General features: G+C 42.7%; 1 protein-coding gene across 1 annotated transcript in view; it reads left to right on the top strand.

Moving 5' to 3' along the window:
* sh3bp4 (SH3-domain binding protein 4) overlaps positions 1 to 22,243 on the top strand; it is a 32,895-nt gene extending 10,652 nt beyond the window's left edge. Inside the window, exons 2-5 of the mRNA XM_030081488.1 lie at positions 2,878 to 3,102; positions 3,278 to 5,640; positions 20,162 to 20,350; positions 20,993 to 22,243. Of these exons, the coding sequence (XP_029937348.1) occupies positions 2,979 to 3,102; positions 3,278 to 5,640; positions 20,162 to 20,350; positions 20,993 to 21,220 (2,904 nt within the window). The 5' untranslated portion in view covers positions 2,878 to 2,978 and the 3' untranslated portion in view covers positions 21,221 to 22,243. The remainder of the gene's footprint in view (positions 1 to 2,877; positions 3,103 to 3,277; positions 5,641 to 20,161; positions 20,351 to 20,992) is intronic.
* The last annotated feature ends 474 nt before the right edge of the window (positions 22,244 to 22,717 follow it).

Consider the following 22,717-nt stretch of genomic DNA (forward strand, 5'->3'; position numbering starts at 1 on the left):
AATACTGAGGCGGGGGTTAAACACTCCAGGGTGGTCAGGAGAAGGGGAGAGCCCAGGTTTAGATAGCTGACGCAGACCACCCAGAGTTTACGTCCAGGCAGATGGACACAAATTACTTTGGCTGTACCTCAATCAACCCCTAAACCCACCCCCACCCAGTCGGCCTCACAGAAATGAGGGCTAGACGTCAAACCATAAAGGCAGAAAAAAAAAAAAAAAACAGTAAAAATAAGGCTTTAAGAAGTGTAGCAGCAGTATATTCTAGGGTTTAACTAGTATGGATTTTTGAAGGCAAATACAGACACCGCTGTTTCTGTGCCAAAGCTGCTCATAACTAGATATCATGTGGAATATTGTATCAAATTTCATTATCTTTCAACCTGATCAATTTCATGGCAAAATTTTCCCCAAAAATCCACACATCGTGCATTTATTCCACCCCGTCATCGCTGAGGAGCCCCTGAAACACCATTTGGAGAGCACTAAAGCTCATATTTGAGAGCCACATTAATGAAATTCTTTTAGCTGGGTTAGCTCCTTAGGTTTAGAGTTATAATCCCATAAGGATGAGGCAGGTTTCATTGCAGCTTTTACAGACTGACATCCCTGAAGCTGTTGAGGAAAAAAAAAAAATCATATCCTCACTTCCATTATATTGGCTGGGGACCGCGCTGACTTTATGATATCAACCCAGAATGTCAGCAAGCTGATATATTGGTCTGAGCCTAAGTAATTATTTTTTTTTATTGTTCTCTCTTCTTGATTTGTTTCACCAGTAGCACTGTAATAAAAAAAAAAATACTGACACTACTGTATGGCAACAAACAAAACTTCATATAAGGGATGTGATTGGCGCTATTTAACCCATTTTCTTGACCAAGAATTATTTAAAACATTTTCCTGCTTGGCAGTGTAACCTCCACAGTGGCCTTGTTGAATCACTCATGCTCTAGTAGAAGTATGTCAGTAGCAGGCTATCATCAACCCACTATCTGTGTAACGTGTCGTAAGTGTACAGTGTTATGAATTATGAATCGAATGTAAAAAGCCTGTAGTCGTTTGTGGTGTCTCTCAAAGCAGTGTGCTCCACTGACCCACATCTGCAGTTTTCTGTCTTTTATTGTCTTTCATAGTCTTCTGATTTAGTAGTAGTATCAGCATGCCCCTTTATTTTTCATAATGGACGGAAACATTCATATTATGAGCTACAAAATAGATGTAACTGAGCTACAGAAGTCATTATTGCTGAGTTCCCTTTAAACGCAAAGTTTTGTTTGAATCACCAAAAGAAAAACATGTAGCAGTAGATACTCTATGACTTATTTTGTTCAGTTCCCCCTTCAGTTTTCAGTATTTTAATAATTAATCCCAAAAGACATCATCTATCTTTCAGGGCCTGGCGTGTACACATACATATGCTGAAATCTGTGTACATAAATCACATTTGCATTTCTGAGTCAAATAGCGAGAGCACTCCTTGAATTAATTTGTTATTCTGTTTCTTTAGGGATAGCCAAATCAACACATTCATTTATTAAATTTTGCTACAACACCACAGTGCATCTGCAGCGCGGTGGTGTCGCTGACAGAATTTTTAAGGATGAGGACATAAGGAGAACAAAATGAAGTAGTTTCCTTCACTCTGACCATGCACAGCTGCAAGCATCAAAAAAAGTACAAGATGTTTTTATTGTTCATCGTTATTTATTTATTTATTTAAGCATTCTTTTTGTTTTTTTTTATTTATTCTGTATCACTTTGTAATACTGTTTTGACAACTGCTCCTTCAGTGTGGGTTATTCATCATGATTGAAATATCAGTATATAATTTTAAACTTGTTTTTCAAGTAAGGCAGAGGGAATTGTGCTGAATGATATATCCTTGTGTTCCCCTCCTCCTTCTATTTTTAATATTGATCCTCACCAAGAATCACCTTTACCTTCAGTGTGTAATGAAACCGTTTTGCTGCTTGACTTATGGGTTTAATCATTATGATAAAATATGTTGCACCACAAAATGAGACTTGGGAAGCAGAGAATGTTTATTGGGGAAATAAATTACCACAGCAACTGCGATGCCAGTTTGCGTATCATTCATATCAGGGAAATACAGTAAATGTGGTAATGAAACACTTGTTTTCTCTTAATGAACAGTATTCAGTTACTCCTTTATGTTGTGTTTTGTTTTTGTCAGACAATTATGTAATTTTGGATTGATATATTGTTGTCCATTGGTTTGTTTTGGAGTAGGAACACAGTGGGTGTAGCAGAAGTTCAGTAAGGAGGAAAGATGCCAAGAAGGCTTACTCATAGGATTGCAGTTTCATAGCAAAGCTGGCTATACATCCTAAATTCAATAAAAACCAACCTGGAAAACCTTCAATCATCCCAGCATAATACCAGGCTTTCTATGGTCTATTTTTGTTTTTGTACCCCTTTGATGACAAGTTGTACAAAATGGGATGGCTATTTTTCCCAAAACAAATGTAAAATGCCTCTAATTGGCTGCATGGATCGTGAGATTTTATGCTGTACCACCATTACATCACCATCACAGCAGTCCATGTAAAATACTAGACAAAGAAGCCAGAAGTAATTGTGCAGCATGATCAAAATTCATTTGCATATGAAGAGGATCATAGGAGATGGAAAATGCAGCAAATGTATGAGGGGTTGTAGTTAAGGGTACATTTTCATAATATAAATTGCTAAAGAAAGAACAGAATTGATAAGCGCAGAACAACTTTCAGCACACCATGCTGAGCAAGGAGGTATCTCATTTCATTTTGCCTTGGATGAATTTTGAAGACAATGCCAACTTGGAGACCTTGATGCTGTATACATATATTTAATCTAGTGTTTTTCTGTGTTTTCCAGAGATCATGGGAGGCTGTTGATATCTGAGACTGCCATTAGCTAAAGGGAACTCAGGATTACAGCCTGAAGACACAGGTTGGCACACAGGAAAAGGACCAACAATGGCCGCCCATCGAATCAGAGCAACCACCAATAACAACATATCTCTCCCTCGCTGCAAGTCAGAGGGGACACTCATTGATCTCAGCGAAGGAGTGTCAGAAGCCAGTCTCAATGATGTCAAAGGTCAGCTACTGCAACTAAAAATGTATATTTTTAATGTGAAGAAAGAATAGCCATCATGCATAAAAAATGGTCTTAACTAAAACCTCAAATGAATTTGGTCTAAATTTTCTTTTGCCTGTTAGCTTTATTTACTTATTTGTTCATTTATTGTTTGTTTTTTTGGGCTTTTTTCCAGTGCCTTCTCCCAGTGCCTTACGACTGGATGCTACTGCCTCCTTCGGCACTGCCAGGGAAGTTGTTGCCATTAAGGATTATTGTCCATCCAGTTTTACCACTCTGAAATTTTCCAAAGGGGATCGTCTCTATGTTCTGGACACGTCAGGAGGAGAGTGGTGGTATGCCCACAACAACACAGAGATGGGTTACATCCCTGCAGCTTATGTACAGCCTGTCAACTATAGAGACTCCTCCTTCAGTGACAGTGGGATGATTGACACTATTGGAGACTGTAATGAGGAAGCAGCCAAAGAAATGGACCTTCTAGGAGAGTGGATCGGGGTAATACTGAAACCAACCTCCCTCCAAAATGGAAATCCTTTTACAGCCTCCCACACTTCTACCAATCCTTTCCTCAATGGTGGTAATCAAAGCTCACTTGATCAAAACAGTAATGAGAAATCAGTGGATCTACTTCTGTTTGACTCCCTGGCTCCCTCAGCACCAAACTCCACCAGCAGCACTGTCAACGTCAATGGTTTTGGCAGTAGTATTTTTGACTTGAACCCCATTAGTCCCAGTGTAGGAGTGGGGCAAACGTTGCGCAGGGACAACCCATTTTTTAGGAGTAAACGGTCCTACAGTCTTTCTGAGCTTTCCATACTTCAGGCTCAGTCTGACACTCCTCAGGTTTCCACTGGTTTCTTTGGAGGCCTGAAAGCCCCAGCACCAGAGCAGTTCCAGAGCAGGGAGGATTTCAGAACCGCTTGGCTCAATCATCGTAAGCTGGCCAGATCGTGTCATGACTTGGACTCGTTGGGTCAGAACCCAGGCTGGGGCCAAACACAACCAGTGGAGACCAACATCGTGTGTCGGCTTGACAGCTCTGGGGGGGCTGTCCAGCTTCCAGACACCAGCATCAGCATCCACGTACCTGAGGGTCATGTAGCTCCTGGAGACACCCAGCAGATTTCTATGAAAGCTCTGCTAGATCCACCTCTGGAGCTCAACAATGACCGCTGCACTACCGTCAGCCCTGTGGTAGAGATCAAACTCAGCAACATGGAGACCAAAACCACCATTACCCTGGAAATGAAAGTGTCAGTCGTGGTGAAAATGGAGAGTAGACAGACAACAGAGGTCATATGTGTCAGGAGTGACTGTAAAGAGGGCCCTTACACGCCAATTCCCCAGGCATACATGTATGGAGACACAGTCCAGGTGTGCCTGGATAACCTTGAACCATGCATGTATGTGTGTGTTGTGGCCCAGTCCCAGTCGGTATCACCAGACTCCACAGTTTGGGAGCATGTAGTCAAAAAGATCACCCTAGGAGTATATGGTCCAAAGCATATTCACCCATCCTTCAAAACTGTTGTGGCTATTTTTGGCCATGATTGCGCCCCAAAGACATTATTGGTCAGTGAGGTAGGAAAACAGGCACAGTCTGCTCCACCAGTGGCTTTGCAGTTATGGGGTAAACACCAGTTTGTCCTGTCCAGACCTCAGGACCTCCGCATTGGGGTTTACTCCAATATGGCCAACTATGAGGTAAAGGCGAGTGAGCAGGCCAGAGTGGTCAGAGGTTTCCAGGTGAAACTGGGCAAGGTTAGCAGACTTGTCTATGTTATTGCTTCACGCAACACTGAGGATGTTTCAGATTTCACCTTGAGAGTCCAGGTCAAAGATGACCAAGATTGTATAGTGGCCCAGTTTTGCGTTCAGACACCAACACCGCCGCCCAAGACAGGTCCAAAGACATCAGTTCAAAGGCGCTTCCTTAAGAAGAAGGAAGTGGGTAAGATCCTCTTGTCTCCTCTTGCCATTGCCACCAAGTATCCTGTTTTCCAGGACCGGAGAATCAACAACCTGAAGTTTGGAAAGCTAATCAAGACAGTCATCCGCCAGACCAAAAATCAATACCTATTAGAGTACAAAAAAGGAGACTTTGTCGCTCTCTTGAGTGAGGAGAAGATCAAGCTGAAGGGTCAGTTGTGGACCAAAGAATGGTACATTGGATATTATCAGGGTAAGACAGGGCTTGTCCATGCAAAGAATGTTCTCGTGGTTGGCAAAGTTAAACCCATTTACTTCAGTGGGCCTGACCTGACCACTACAATGTTACTGGAGCAGATACTTAAGCCTTGTAAATTCCTCACATACATCTACGCCTCCGTTAGAACTATACTGATGGAGAATATAGGCAACTGGAGAGCATTTGCAGATGCCCTCGGTTACGTCAACCTGCCCTTGACCCATTTTTGCCGTGCTGAGCTGGATAGCGAACCGGAGAGGGTCGCATCTGTGCTTGAGAAGCTGAAGGAAGACTGCAACAATGCAGAGAGCAAGGAGAGGAAGTCCTTCCAGAAAGAACTCCTGACTGTAAGTTATAGCCTTGGCATCATCTTCCTCTTTGTTGCGGTGGTGTTGCATTTTCTCTTAGTCAGTGATTTGAGAAAATTTGAACTGTCCTTCCCTGCCTTAACTTTTGCTTATTGGTGTTATGTCCTGCATGTGTGTCTGTGCATTTAAGAGGCCATGTGTTTGTCTGTATCCTTCTGGCAGGAGACTCTTTTCTCTCTTTTAGCACAATTATGACTTTCATCTGTTATCTGCCTACAGCTGCTTGAGGCTTTGGTCCAGTGTGTTAATTCTGTTGGGAGTGCAGTCAATAAGTGCTGTGTAGGCATCAAGGTCTATTAGGGACCTGGGAGTTGTGGAGAGCAGCAGCATATTTTGCCTGAGTCCGTCCCTGCCCAAGCCTGTCTCTTGAATTACACTAAGAGTGCAGTGCAGTGTATAAATGCTGCACCCGTAAATCCAATTGATAGCCGAGGCTTCTCTGATGACGCTCAGTCCTCGATTAAGCCCCCACATACGAATCAGACTCCTTGGGAGAACAACAGACCCCAACTTTTGCCATTAAAGTGATTTTGGAGGTGGTATTTATCATGAGCAGATATAGTTATCAAGGTTATCGTCCTGAATGTCATAACTTCTGACAGGCTTGAAGAAGTGTCACAGGTCATAGTGATGCATTGCTATTTTGCAGCCTACAAATTCACAAGGTAACACTTATTGCTTCTCACAGCAATAATGCTATTGCCTGTCCTCATCTCAGTAGAATATCAGATGCATTTTCTTTTGCCCAGTTAGACAGTACTAGGGATTTTTCTTGAGCTTCCCTTTGTGGAGAGAACAGATGTGTCCTCAGCAGACAAGAGGCATAATGCCAGACACAAATGTCATCTGTTAATGCCTCATCACTTCCTTTTCAGTATATTCAGCTTTTCTTCAAAGATAGATAAAATGCTGAGCTCTGTACACTATAAATGTGAAAAACTTTTTCTTTTTTTCCTGCTACTGCATTGGATATTTTCAGTCTTTAAGGCAGTGATATTCAGTGTTGCCTCGGGCAATGCGGGTAACAATTCCCACCTTGAGATGCATAACAAACACATTGAATGCTTGTCTTGTATCAAGTCTGACTTGCAGCAATGGCTCAATGTGTCATAAAACTGTGCACTTTCATTTTTATGCTTTTCATTTGCGATTCCATTGTGAAACATTTAAAATCTATGAAAACACCAGTAAATAGGAGCTGTAAACATTCCTGCTGCCTTCATACTATTATTTCTTCCCTTTCTTTCTCTTTCAATAATATCCTACTGTGAGTATCCATCACAAGCCAAGGCCATGGCGCAGCAGAACAGCCTCTGAAGTAAGATGGAACATAAACACTGTAATTTACATGGAGTGGTAAACAGTAGTTATGGCCATTTATAGACACTGTGGAACTAAACTATGGAAAAGAACATAATACAACGTGGTGTCTGAAAATATGTCATCTCCTGAGATTACTACTGTACAATTCATTGCTGAGTGTGGAACAGCACATTACTTGCCAGTTTCTAGTGTCAGGATCACATTGAAACTGCTGCTTAGTGTGGGAGTATCCAAAGCAACAAATCAGCAAATAAGACTTTTTGTTTTTTGAGCTGGCTGTTTAGAAGCATCTACATTAGGAGTGTCAAACTCAATCATTGAAATTAAATAATCACAAAGCAATTTGATGGCCAAACAGGACCTATATTTATTGAATGCTTTTGTCCTGAAGTGGTCGTTCTTGTGATCGAAATATGTAAAAATAATGATTCATACACAAGTATGAAGTTGGCATGAAACACTCCTCTCTTAAAATGTCTTTCTACTAAAACAAAACAAGGATATCTCAAACCAAACTGATGAGAGTGGAGAATGACATGGAAGGAGTCCACTGCCTTGTTCCTTTCCCCGGTCATATTTTATCTGCAAGCCCAACCTCAATCCTGGCAGATGACTAATAGTTTCATCGCACTGAACCAAAAATAACCAGATAACTGATATTTTCCTGAAGAGAAATCAACATCGCTGGCATGCAAATGAAACTAGAAATAAAACTAATATTTAGACAAGTAATTTGGTCAAAATACGCCAAAATATTTCAAAAGTCAAACATCAAAATAGAGGTAGGTTGACTTGACAACAGCAACATAATAATACATAACAGTACCTGCGTCACAATGTTTATTTTCTTTCACCACGGCTGCATCAGCTCCACGTATGAGACGGACAGGTTTATCCTTGTTACAAGCAAACCTCCACCCACCTGTCTAGAAAACACCTGTTTTCCACTTTTCATTTTGACATTTATTTTGGCTGGCTCGCTATTAAACTACCTGGCTAATAAGAATCTTGATGCACATGATGCTCTGAGCTGCTGGTGAGCTTGTCAGGAGGCGGGGGTGAACTCTCAGGTGTTTAGAGGTGCTGATAGTGCAGGATGTTGCAGTGCATGTTGGGGTTTGTAGTATCTGTGTTGTGGGCTGTATGGAACCAATCAAATGTTATCACACAGGCTAGATATAATTGTGCCATGGGCCTCGAGTTTGACACACTTCATCTACAGTAATGCTTGTTCTTTCTTTCTGAAGAATGGATTTTGTAGTTCTGGGTGGGTGGGCGTCAGCGTTAGGCTTAGTGAGCATGGACTGTCAGATGAAATCCTCCCCCTCTCGCTTCCCTCTTGCAAATTAACAGTTTTATTTATGTCACAGAAAACAGTTTCCTATGATTTGCTGGTGTGTCATTTGACATGGAGGGTCGTCTATTTTTAGAAGAAAGAGAACCAAATCAAAAGGATTGTGGTCTTCTGAAAGAGCTGCCTTTGTGCTGAAACGTCTGGATGCATTCTCATCGACTTTGATTGTTCATGAAGAAAGGCATCATCAGCCGTGCATGTACACAAATATAGCATTATCTCTGGTGTTCCCTCAGTCACAAACATAGCAGCTGATCCTCTGGCAAGGAGGCATTGCCAATGCATCGGGGTATATTTACATTAATCCCATACATCTTTTTCTGCCAAACCAAGATAGCAATATTTTGCATATGTTAATAATGACCACAAACTGAACCCTTGCTGCAAGCCAGAGAGGCAGTAATTGGGTGGTAAATGATGAATTTCTCACCTCCAGCTCATGCATACTTGCATCTGAAACTACCTTAACAAACACACACTATATTTGAAGCCTTTTAATACACAAGGTATATACGCTTGTGTGAACCTTTTTAATAGAAGTAGCATTAGTCGCAGCAGTCAAAGAAGCATTATTTTTATCATTATATAATAAAATGCAATGCCAGAGTTAGCTGCACATTGACAACATCTAGAGTTGAACTTTTGTTTGTTTTTTTTTGGCTTAGATGATTATTTAATTATTCAAAAGTATTGATAAGGTTACCCCAGTCCCCAGAAATAACAAATAAACGAAGTTCTCAGTAAAAGATGAAACAAAAGCCCTTTGCAGCAATCCGTAAAAATCTTGCAGCCTCCAAATACACTTTGGCGTAAGTACTGAGCATCTTAACACAGTGCTGGTTTAGATTTGTCATGTTGCATTGCCCTGCCAACTGCCCAGTAATAATGCCTCTCCCAGGCATTATCTAACAAAAAAAAATGCCTTTGGCAAGCTGAACCGAAAGGAGCGAAGTGCAGCTCCCATCTCTGCTATGATATTTTTGTACCATCTGAAATTTCATCATTCTGAGTGGCTGTGGTTTTAGAATAAGTATTCGTAAATGGTCGTCCAGACACAATTCAGCTGCACCACCACTGTTTCTCCTTGAATGGGACCTTGCAGTAACCCATGAAAAATATCGTGGTTATCTTTTCTTTGAGTGACAGTGGGCTCTTGTTAACTGGAATTAGACCATCATTCAGTAACTCTCCCATCAGTCATCTGTCAGCTCTGTCACTCACTTTGAGAAACCATAATAGACTTCTAACCAGCTTATTTTGCCGTTAACCTGCACGCCGTCGCCTCTGCCATTAACCATGTGTCAACAACGCTTAATAGACTTGCAGGTGACATATATTTGAACAGGATGTTCCTCGAGGAAACTCCCATACTCCACAAAGCCAGCCTATTGTGTGTTTTAGTTTGTATGCATCTGTGAGTGAGTGCAACACACATTAGTTCACGAGCGTGTGTGTGTGAATTTGTGTTTTCCAGGTTGTGTGAACTTGGCGTAGATGCTGCAATTGTGTATTTTCTCAACTTAGCGGCTGCCTTTTAATGACAGAGTGTTGTTTTCTCCTCGGCATTTGTTATATCACAGCCAGGCAGGAAGGAAATTACAATGGCTCTAAACCGGTTTACTCCCCATATCCCCTAAAGGTATGTAAGATTAAAGACCACTGCAGTTGTTGGCAGAATGAAAACATTTAAACCGCATATATAGCCTGTATTTACAAATGACAACAATAGGGGTGGAAAATATGTGATAATTAGTGTATTAGTGTATTTGCAAATATTATTTACTCAACCGGAAATTTTACATTGAAGGACGCAGCTAATTGTTGAGTTGGATATTTAATCCTTGCTGTAAAGAAGAGGAAAGCGATTGAGGTACTTAGTTATTTCATGTTAGTCCGACTGACAAAACACTTGTATCTTGTAAGACTAAAGTATTTTTATTGATAACAGTGCTTGTCAACTCCAGTTTCTCTTGCTGCTTTTCTATCCTACCATTCACCTGGCTTATATAATACCACCATGCCATTATTGGTAGTTTATCTTTTTCGTGTGATCGGTTGTATTTCAGTCTCCATGTCCAGGGTTCAATAAGCGCAAACATCAAACCAGACAAACCAAAAGCAAACAGATAAGACCGATTAACAAAGCAAAGTACATGTATGAATAATACACAGCTGTAAAAGGCAAATACAAGACATAGCATTGGTTTTCTCTTATTATTATAGTCCCAACATCAGATTTTTAGATATCAGATATCAATTGGTGAATATTCCAGAATAATCAGTGACAAAATAGCTAATTAACTATATTACATTTCCTTCATCCCCCTCAAAAACAACAAAAAATTGTTATCATGGGTAGTTTATCATATTACACAGATTAAAGTTAAACTGAGGTTAGGATTGCCTAGCTAAAATGCAGAGCATGTCCTGTGTCATCACATCTTACATGGGTTGCAGAGCAGCAGGCGACCCATTTACATGGCTGCCGATTGGAGCCACAGCCGATAATTACCCGTTTCTGCTGAGCTGGAGTCCTCGACGGCAGTGGGATTTTAGGTCAGTGGATTAGATGGCTTAGGATGAGCAGTAGTCGTATTCACAGTCCCAAGATCCAAATTTGGGAACCACCGCATCATAACATGATATGAGTCCTCATCCAGGACCAGTGGGCAGGTCACATGATTGCAGGGGCTTCGCCGTGGTGAGACTGTTTGATGGCATGCTTATGTCTTATAATATGCCTAAGATGTATTATGCATCAGTAATGCACCAGTGCTAATGAGTGACTAATCAGTCTGGGGGTGTGAGATCTCTGTTGCATTGAAAAACAGATTACATCCTAATCACATGTATCCACTGTGCCCAAGCTGCTCATCTGAGTCTTTATTATTTAGTAAAGGCTACTGACCCGACGGGGTGCTCTATGCCACACAATATTTAAAGCTGGCTATTGAGCTAAATGGCAGAAAAAGTCAATAAATTGAACATTAATATACATAAATCTACAAAACTAATAAATATACATGGCTGGTCTGTGGTGCTTTATACCAAAAGACACTGCATGGATTAGAGAAGTAAGAGATGTAACAATGGTGAGTCCAGCTTTTTCTTTCTGCACAGAGCAATGGGTTGCTGCTGTTTGGGAGTTAATTTTAGATTTGCTGACACTGTCCATACCAACACTAGAAATTAATCTGGATTAGGACAGTCCTTTTTTTATTATTATTATTGTAGCCACAGTTTGTGATTTAGGCTGACAGAATAAGTGAATTTTCACATTAAAAAAAAAATCTTGCACAGCGGAGCTTTGAAGGAATTGGTGGAAACGTGCTATTTGTGCTTTGCCGTTACTCACACAGATCTTGTTCTACCTGTAGACTCCATGGAATTGAAAATTACCATAATGTCTTTGTGCTTTGCAGAGGTGATTTGCCTGCGTGAACTTATTTGTTTCCTCAGGTCCTTAGAGACTGAACTTGACATGATTCCACATTCTGACAAATTAAAGAGACTCTAATAAGTTTTGGGGCTGACTTGTAAACAAAAGAATTCATAACAACACCAAATGCACCGCCTGGAGTAAACAAAAATAATATATACACACACACACATATACATATACATTGTGCAATAATTATTCAAATCACCGTGACCATTAAGCAGGGTAACAACTGGCAATCATATGCAACTACTGTGCAACCTGTGAGGAAACAGAAAGTGGTGTTTTAATCTAGGAAAAAACAGGTATAAGGAGGCTTTCTTGATCTTAATGCAGTCTTTTTTTGCCCAGACTCACTGATAAAACATGGCAGATCACAGACAGATGCCACAAATCTATAGCTTTCCCCAGGGATTAACAGCCATCATCGTCTCTCGCTGAGCCTGGCTTTCTTTCTTACATAACAGTGCTTTAATTTGATTAGCACTGGGGGGTCTATGAAGAAGTCGTGGTGGAAAGGAGCCAGGTCGTGTCTCTGTAGAGGATCACAGGCCTGCAGATGTTTCCTGCCTCATTGTTAAGACGCTAAACAGAAGCGCCAGATATGGACCTGGAGGCGCCGGTGGTCCACAGCCTCCTTGTCCTCCTTATGCCCCTGTCCCATGCCCCTGTCCTGAGCCCCGAGAACCCCCCCAGTGTGGATACAACCAGACAGGCACTCAGAGGATAAATCCAGTTCATTTCAGCCATCAGGTTTTGCCACCATGACGATTGATTGTGTTCAAAAGTTCACTTCTTATTCCACTTTAGAGCTTTTCCTTCCTCCTCTAGATTGCCTGTATTGCTGCACAACACACTCACTGGCCAAAGTAAACTCCAACACTCAACCCCAAAAAGCGATTAAAGCATTGTCCTTTGAATAGAACCAGAGCAAATCAACCTGAACTCCTGCTCCCTAATGATGATTCACACATAATGAGTTGCTTCCTTTTTAAAGTTGATATAAATTTATAATGACAAAGGAAATCATCTGCTCCTGTAATCTTAAAGAAAACTGGTAAACCAAAAGCACATTGTCTCATTACATTCTCTATTGATCATTAATCAGTCAGTAAACAAACAACAGTTGCTCCTCAGTCACATATGTAGTGTATTTTGCTCTCAATATCATAAGCACGTTTCATAATACACCCCCAGCTGAAAAGTGTCTGTTTTGCTGTGGCAGATTGCAGACTGGTTGTACTCCTCTCTCTATAAGATGGGGGTAGCTGGAGGTGGGCTGTCCTCTTAACCACACAGAATCGGTGTATCGGTGTCGGCACCATCCAGACCTAGCCTGGATAGCCTCTCATTTTCAATTCCAGTGATGTAAAGTGCTGGTGCAGCCCAAGGCATCAGTTTTACGATGGTTGCAGCATTACAGAGCTGAATTAAAACGTCTTTTCGGGCCTCCATTACGGGGATATTGCAGCCTGATAAACACCATTCACTACTAAGATAACCGCACAGTAGCAAGATAGCACTCACACAGCAGCTAATGCATATCTTAAAGTAACTAATAACACTGGTACTGTTTAGCATTGCTAATGCACTTCCTTGTTTACTTTGCTGGCTGCTGTTTTTTTTTCTGTATTTATGTGAAATTGGGACTTCATCCAGCTTGAAACCATCCTTTGTGTGCATTAATCATGATGAAAATGAGTTGTATTTATGAATTTAATCTCAAACATAGATGTACTGCAGTCGATATTTCTCACTTTACATGAGTATGGTTGCATTCGTGTGGATGGACAGTGTATGATAACTTCCACTGCTGACATCAGTTTGGTTTCCTGCTTGTGTTTTCACACTTCCACAGTTTTGTGATGCAAGATGATGGAGCGTGCAAAAAGAAAATTCCACAGATCCGATTTGTAGCTTCCACTAGAAGTGTGATGTTAACAGGTGTTGCAAGGGGCAGCTCATATTCACAGAACAGCTGTAATGACATGAGCCTGGCAGCAGAGCAACTCAGCAGCCTGCCAGCGCCACACTTGAACATACCTGATACTAAAGTGGAGAGATCTTATTACTGTGTAAGTGATGTTGCATTGTGAAGACATGTTTGAAGTAGGGCGAATTAGTAATTATTTTGATTGTTGCTTCAAACAATGATGCTTTTTTTTTTTTTTTTTTAAATAGTCAATTAATAATTTCGCATAAAAAGTTTAAAAAATGACAAATGCCTATCAAATGTTACAAGAACCCAAAGCAATGACAAAATCGCTTTGCTACTTAGTCTGATGAACAAAAAATATATATATTCAGAATTCATTTTATGTTGGTATGAAATGGACAAGCACACCTTAGCATTTGTGAGGGTGTCACCAGTAAATGTTTGATATTTTAACTCAACACGTGACCAAAACAGTTAATCAGTTATCAAAATCGCAGTTGATTAATTTTCTGATGATCAGCTTGATTACTTGAAAAATAATTCCAGCCTTAGATTCAGTTGTTGTTGGAAAGTGACAAACTTTTGAACATAAGTGTCATGATGGCAAAACGTGAAAATAAGGCTGGAAAATAGGCGGAATGCCCCTTTACGTGGTCCATCCTCTGTGGCAGCAGTGGAGGCAGGCGTCTCCTGTCACACAGCGACTGCTACACAAAGGACAAGGCTCTCTGCTTTGTCCCGGCGTCTTAAATCACTCTGTCAGGGCTTATTGTGCAAAACTTAGCGCCACCCTGTGCATCATGCAGGTTAGCACCTGGCTGACACCGCCGACCACAGACATTAATCACTCGGCACGAAACACTGACGTAAAATTATTTCATGCCAGCTATTTCTGCTAAAAAAACAAAATCACCTAGCAACCGCTCAGTAGTATCAAGGAGCACCGTCTCCGCACGTGGTGTTGCCTTTTAATTTGGGCCAGAATTTACAAAATCAACTGGACTTCTTGACTGCAGAGTGGCGTTATTATAAATATAAAAACAACGGGCTGTTATTCATTAATAACAGAGCTTAGGGAGCCTTTATTGGCCAGTAACAGGGATGTAAGGAGATTTTCTGCAAGTCAGAATGGCTTAGACTAGGCCCTCAAACAAAGACCACATATGGTTCATTGTTATTGGTTTATTAAATGGAGTATTCAGACGTTAAGGGAACATAACTCTGTTTTTCTGCATGTGGAGATTTGATTATGTGTGTGTTTTTTTTTATATCTGTAAACCGTTTGGCCCTTTAAAGAGTGGTTGTAATGTGATTGGGCTGAATCAGGGCGGGGATAATGAACAAGAAGTGCTTCTCCCCGTCCGCTCCAACAACTCTAACACTTTAGTGCCCTTGAGCACAATAAAAAAGCCTGTTTTTCTACTGGGACGTGAATGTGTGTGTATTTTCCACCCGTCTTCTCCCTGCGTCTAGGCCTCCAGACGGTAAATAAGAATGGTTTTTTTGGTAAATTTGTTTGGCTAAACAAGGGTGTAAAAAGCGGTGGCAGATAGAGTTTCTCCGACCAGCGAAGCCTCCGGCGGCTTCACAGTGAATCGTGCGATGACCTTCACTCCGCTTCACTTCCTCTGTCCAAGTAAAGACAGCAATGCACGAGGGAAAACTGGGAGAACTCTCCTCGCCTCGACTTCCTCCTCCTTTTCTCAGAAGCAGCTGCGATTCAGGAAAAAAAAAAAAATAGACACACACACACATTTGGGATTCCATAAAACATCAAGACCATGTAGGTGGGAACCCCGCTGTGGCTCGGGCTGAAAGGGGATTTTTGCCTCAGAGCTCTTGCATACATCTGGAATAGACCCCGTCCTACCTCGTTTGAAACGCTGGCGGCCAGATCGCTCCGTCAGATAGGGCATGAGAATAATAATAACAACATCCCATTTCTGGAGGACGACTGTGAAAAGTGGAGAGGCCACCGGGGTGATTATGTGCGATTAGGTCTGTCTTTTGCCATTTTTGTACACAGCCCTCCGTTTTTCCACCATCCCCAGGCTCCTCGGTGTTTTTTTCTTCACTTCCTCTTTTTCTCTTCTTCATTTTGCTGGGTGTGGCAGACCGCTGTGATGGAATAATTTAACTGCGTAACATTCTCCTCCCTTTCCGGAGATTTGGCCTTGTGCGATTGTTTTCTTTTTTTCTTAAAAGAATGAGGAGGGTTGAGGTAAAGGGCAAAATGTCAAAAACAGTCAGTACCCACAATTTGGTTTTGGGGTTAAGAGTGTGAGGCCGTTCAGTAGGTTGCGGAAACCTATAAAGAGAAAGGGGAGAGGAATGAGAAAGCAGGGTAAAACCAAAACATTTTAAACCCATAGTGTTGCTGAGATCTAGTGAAGCTTGCCCAAATGGGAGCGGCGGAGTAATTCAGGTGGTAAATGAAGATGGGATAGAGTAATAAATGTGGCTTTATATTAAAGAGAAATAGAGATCAAATTGAAACAGAAGCGGGCGGAGGGGACGGTAAGGGTTCAATGACGTTTTTGAAGAAAGACCTTCATATTGTATTCGTCTCATCCCGCCTCTGATCAGGGTGAGATTAAGTTTTGAAGGGTTTCGCTGAGAATGAGACACAGCGAGCGCGTCCCTCGCCGTGTAAAGACGGAGACATCTGAGCCGCCCGCCTCATTTCCCTATCCGCCCTATCTCAAAGTGTTTCTGCAGGAGCCGTGTTCTCGTTTTGACAAGCCGTTGATTTATGCACTTGGAGGAGTTGCAGGGTTTCAATGGACTGATTGCTGAGCTGGTGAAACAATCTCTGAGGAATTTAACTAAAGCCCGTGCACATGCTGTGTACCCGCAGCCTCATAAACCATCCATAATGCCCAGCTGACATTTTACAAAAACACACCGCAGCATATAATTTTTCCACGTCTTGGTATAATCGTGTGGTACCTAAAGCCGTTTAAATTGCAGTAATTATGCCCAGCCTGGATTCTCACCCAGTCGGCTGCAGTGCACTTATTAGTTATAAATCTTGCCAGATACTAGTGGGGCATGCCATTCAGTTTGTGATAAATACTTAAGAAAATAGCATCAAAGATTTATAGCGTCTTGAATGTTTCATTGAGTCAGGCGTGCCAGGATAAGACTAAATTAACTGGAGCTTTACCAAAACCTCAGCCTTGTCCCGGGAAGAGGCCCAGAACACCTCGCCAAGCATGAAATCTGACGCTCACAATCACAAAACGAGGAAGACGGGAGTGGATTTTGGAGGACTCTGTGAAGTTTTACTCCCACCACGCCCGCCCAAACCTCCACATCCCCCTGCAGAAGTTCCCAGAGGCCTTCACCGTCCACCGCCGGGTTCCAGTTGGGCAGAAACATCACGTATAGATCAGACAGACAATTAAAATGGGAGCCTGAGGCGTTAATCGGCTGCATTGTACAAAAAAGGCACCGGGGAGCATCGCTGGTGGAATTATTGATTGAGTCCCATCTTTTATTCATTGTCCAATCCGCACACTGAGGAGGTGTGTGTGTAACAGAGAGGCGTGGTGCGTTCAGGATTCGGTGGTAGTTCCCTATGCAGATGAGAAGACGGCTATATTAGGTTGTAGCAACAGTCTCATTACAGGTGTTTGAGTGTTAATCAGCTTTATAGGATGAATTTAAAGCTTTTTCATGGACGGACATGTGGGAGGAAGTCAAGACGGACACCTGAGGTTTACATGATGTGCACAAATTAAATCGAAGGCAAAACCAAACCTGTTGGCACTTCTTTGGCACTAAAAACACACAAACTCCATATGCCAGAAGTCTAGTTCCAGTTCCAGCTGCTTTTTTTGTCCACTGTTTGACCTATGGGGTGAAATATTAAAATTCATGCTGAAGTAGAGGCATTTTTGGTGAGCAGATGGGCACTTTGAAGACACCAGCTGTAGAAAAACACCATGAGGTCCCAGCTCTTTCTGTCATTTGGTCGTCAGATTCAACAGGAGCTTGAGGGAATGAAAATAAAAAAACAATGTACAGGAAAACAGCGCCGTGTTTGAGGGAAGTGACCGTTGGCGAGTAAAAATAAAGTGATTTTTAAAAAGTCATGTAAATAAATAAATGCAGAGACATGTTCTTTGTTAAATCTGCTGTGTCAGCCCTGTTTTCCTGCCGTGGTTCAAATTATAACAATAACTCAAAACGGATCTCGCCCCCAGTTCCTGTTTACTCCCATTTTGGCCAGTTCTTCTCTCTTGTCATGGAGTGGAAAGGGCCCAAGATCATATTTTGGTCCAGGTCGCAGCGACGGACAACTGTGGGAATTGTTGTAAATAAAATAAAATAAATAAATGAACTTCGGCTTGAGTCAACATGGAAACGTCAAAATCTTTGCTGGGTTTTTTTCTTTGTTTTTTTCCTAGACACATCAATCCTGTAGGACCGTAGGTCAAAGCAAAAAAAAAAAAAAAAAAAAAGGTAATATCAACAAGTCTATATGTGGAGCTTTGTTGTTACCAAGCAGCTCTCCTGTCCGCGGACAGGCTGAAGCAGGAGGTGAGACAGGAAGTGATCTCCTTTATTTCGGCAGGGATTTCCTGTCACTGTTATCCAAAGAGGAAACAGGTGCTTGTCGAAGGTCTTATCTCTCGGACGGACCCCTTCCCCCCCCGGCAAGGTGTACACAACAACCACAAAGACCAAGAGGCAGCGTGCAAACAAATGCTCTGCGGTGCCAGGACAAGCTGAGGCCCTCCAGGCCAAAAATAAAGCGCAGTGATTTGTATAATCCGTGCAGCAGGCTCGGCCCTGGAGGTTTTCATAAATGTTATTTGGCAGCAGCTCGGCATTCCTGGATAACGGTCAGCGGCGGCTGATTAGCCCTCTGACGTGGTTATCTCATCCTCTGGTCTTTAACCTGCCTCCGAACGAGAGCGGCTGCTGAAGCATGGCATCTGCATTCCCCTTCCGACTCCCCCGCCCCCCTCCCTCATCCCGGGCTTCATATCCTGTCATTCCTCACATTCCTGCCCGTGGAACTAAAGCCTAAATTGGAGCTTTAAATTCGCCGCCGCCGCTCGGCTGAGTCTGCGAGTCAGGGGCTGCAACTGACTGTGTCGAGCCATGTGTGGCTGCAGAGCGTCAGGGAAAGTTTCTTGTGTGTGTGTGTGTGTGTCTGTGTGGGTTAGTGTGATGCGTGGTTGAATGCATGTGCGTCCTTTGCATGCATACATATGTATTAGTCCACATTTACCTGTATTTGCATGGGCCACATTTGTTTTTGCAAATAGGTTTTGACAGACGTCTCGCCCCGTCTGGTGATCGGCTGTATTTCCTCAGTACCTGCTTTTTTCCCACAAGCCCCGGTCTTCTTCTCAGAAATGATGGAGACAGAGAGGGGAGAGGGGTGATGGGCGAAACTGGGCTGCTGTCCAAAGTGGTTAGACCCAAACAAACACAAGCCACTCTGGCACATTGCACACATGGGCGTCGCTAGCTCAGAAACCCGCTGACAGCTGGACGTTAGTCGGCCTCAGTGTGTGTCCCTGTTAATGTTAAAAGGGCTGTTTAACCTGGAGAAACTCACCAAATGCACTGTTACTGCTGTGCTTTCCTGTTGTTGTTAGCTGCTGCTGCTTGGCTGCTTACTCATCCAGGACCACCTCTCCCAGCAGCTGCTCGCTTTTACTTTTATCTCCAACAGGAGGGTTGTGTTCCCCCTGATAGGGAAGGTAGGGTGCACACTTCATCGTGCAATAGGGAGTTCATAAAAGCAGCTCGTTCCATTGCCTGAATTAAAAATGCATTGCTGTTAATGCCCATTAAAAGGTTCTGTCAGCGCGAGTCTCCTGGCTGAACTTTTGCTTGTTTTTCCGTCTCGTTTTCGTATGCTGCACTGGTTCCACGCTGCTGTGCGCCCTCCTCCCCACTGACCTGGAGCTCGTCGGCTTCCTGCCCTGTCTATCAGTGTTAATCACCAAGCGGTTCCCTCCCTCAAACGCAGCCTGACTGGTGCTGGGGCTTCAGCACTAGACGCTTCCAATTCCACCGGAAAGCATTTGAAAAATGCACATAGCTGAGCTTTGCAGGAGGGCAAGGGAGGCAATCCATGGGAAATAACAGAGGATCAAGTTAGTGGCTTGAAAACTGAAGGAGATGTGCATTAGCGAGTCTCTTTGTGCTGCTTTGTGTGGTTTTAGTCGGCCTTCGTTGACTTCTGCTCAAAATTCTTGTCCTCAGTAAAGTGTGTTGTCCTCTGTCTTACCCTTTCTCTGCTAATCCCCAGACAATTCTGATTTCCACTTGTTTTTTTCAGTCCCAGGCTATCAGGGCCCACGTGGTTCAAGAATCTGGGGTCTTAACCTCTACATTAACTCCAGCCAGTTGTCAGGACTGTTTTTTTTTTTTTTTTTTTTTATCTCAGTCTGTCCTAAAATACTCCCCTGCTCTCTCTTCCCAGGCTCTGTTAAAGATGGACTGCCAGGGCCTGGTGGCCAGGCTGGTCATGGACTTTGTGCTGCTGACCACGGCGGTGGAGGTGGCCGGGCGCTGGAGGGAGCTGGCCGAGAGGCTCGCCAAGGTTTCCCGCCAGCAGATGGACGCCTATGAGGCTCCGCACAGGGACAAGAACGGGGTGGTGGACAGCGAGGTACACCGAGTTACCATCATCTTACTCTTTTACAACATTTATTATATTTTAGCGAAGATAAAGACCTGATCAATCTGATTAAAGTGAAATAAGAATGCATTTTAAATTGAAAATGGGATTATATATGAACTGTGTGCATCGGTGTAGGCCTGATGACTTAAATTGAGATGTAGCTTTTATATTTGCAAGGATATTTTTGCCTAGGAAGATCCTCACAGGCGAGGAAAAAAACCCCAGGTGCATTCCCAAAAGGTAGGAGAGGCGCAAGACAATCAAATGGGACAAACCCAGAGCACCCGGAGCAAGACTCTGCGTTTAAATACATTTTAAATTAATTTGAGAACCATTTTTGCCCTTGCCTGCTCTTCCCCGTTTGAGCGTCTGGCACTGGGCTACATTTTAAATCACCAAAGTTCAAAGTAAATTAAATCAGCCAAAAAACTGGCAAGGGAATTTTCACTGGCGATGGATTCCGTCCGTTGCCGGTCTGCGTTAAATCCGTCCAGTTTCCAATCCTTCAAGGAGTCGTTTATGTTTAGATCTTAAAGTTATTAACCGTATGTTGTGGTCCTATAGATCAGGGCGTGTCCTCATCTGCAGATCACAAGACGTTTTCTTCTCTTTCACGTGACGTTTCTGCAGGCCATGTGGAAGCCGGCCTATGACTTCCTGGTCACGTGGGCGGCGCAGATCGGCGACAGCTACAGGGACGTGATCCAGGAGCTGCACATGGGCCTGGACAAGATGAAGAACCCCATCACCAAGCGCTGGAAGCACCTGACCGGCACGCTCATCCTGGTCAACTGCCTGGACGCCCTGCGGAGCTCCGCCTTCTGCCCCGCCGCCGCTCAGGACGACTACGCCATCTAAGCTCGGTTTCTCTTCCCTTCGGATTCTTGCTGACGGTTTTCTCCGAAAGCTTCACCTCGCTCTCCCGGGGGCATTTTCTACATCTTGCCGTTTGAGATGCTGCACAACAGCTGTCCGCTTTCCTCTCGATGCCACTACTGCTGTTCTCCTCAGTGTTTCTGCCTTCAGCTCCTCACACCCAGGGGAATGTCGCTAGACTGCCCATGTCTCTGTGGTCGCCAGCCAAACTACACGATGCTGTATGTAGCTCTCAGTATTCACAAAGACTATTTTAATAGTTCTTGTCTTGCATAGTATGTATTTTTGTACTCTAAATATGGCACAGCGTTTTTTTAAAAGCAACACTTTGAACCCTTTGATTGAGAACTGTTAATTGAATGCTAAAAAAAAAGAGACACTTTTTAAAGAAAAGACACTTTTAAATATTGGTTATCCTTGTTACAGTAGCCTTGTCACGTATGTCGAAACCAGTTATGTATTTATTTATATATGGGTCTAAACAGAAAACACACTATTATTGTTCAGGGTCCCTCTCACTGTGGTCCTTTCTCAGATGTTCACATATTTTGGTTACAGTCCATGATTTTTTTTTTTTTTTTTTTTCTTGAAAGACTGTCCTTCATGTGCGCATTAACCATTTCAAATAATTTATTGATGTTTTTTCAATGTTTTATCAAGCTCCTCACATTACAGGCAGTCCTTATCCACACACTTCACAGACCCTTCTAGACTGTATTTCTTTTTTTTTTCTTTTTCTTTTTCTTTTTTTTTTTTTTTTTTGTTAACTTTTGGAGGTCATTTTTAACCAAAGCTTGTCAAAAATTAATCCAGCTCTGTGTGGCACACTGATGAGCTATAGTTCAATGTCAAAGCCACTGTTGTAATGACACTGTCAAAGCTTCTGGGTGGGTTTTGTCTCTGTCTGTGTGACTCAGTGCCGCGTACTGTAAAGCATACCTGTTACATGTCCAGTGGTGCGTTTGAAAACCATCTTTGGCATTCCTGTTTTGTTTTTTTTTTTGTGACTGCATACTTTTTTTTGTGGAAAAGAATATGAATAAAAATGTAAATATTTGTAGGCAACATTTGTCCGATGATGTCTGACTTGACTTTGACTGCCGTTGCGATAATAATCTGCCACCGTCGGAGCGGTTCATGCTCTTGGATTGGATTTCCCCCGTAGAAGCGAACACAAAACACGGCACATCACAGGGGATGCTTTTTCTCTCTCTCTCTCTCTCTCTCTCTCTCTCTTATCTGAAACACAAGCGACAGGCCGTTATGTTTCGCGTGTAATCAGCATTCTGTTTGTGCAGACCACCCCGAAAAAAAGGGAGGAAAAAAAAAAAAGAACAACACATCTCAAAAAATGTGCTGTGGAAGGCAAATGAGATGTGCTGGCAGTGGCAGAGCAGCAGAGGAGCGATGCAGAGAGAGATAGCGAAGGCCGGCGACCGGGTACAGACAGGCCGAGCAAGGTCAGCCGACTGCAGAGAG

Source organism: Myripristis murdjan, chromosome 21 (assembly GCF_902150065.1).
Source record: "Myripristis murdjan chromosome 21, fMyrMur1.1, whole genome shotgun sequence".
NCBI classification, from domain to species: domain Eukaryota; kingdom Metazoa; phylum Chordata; class Actinopteri; order Holocentriformes; family Holocentridae; genus Myripristis; species Myripristis murdjan.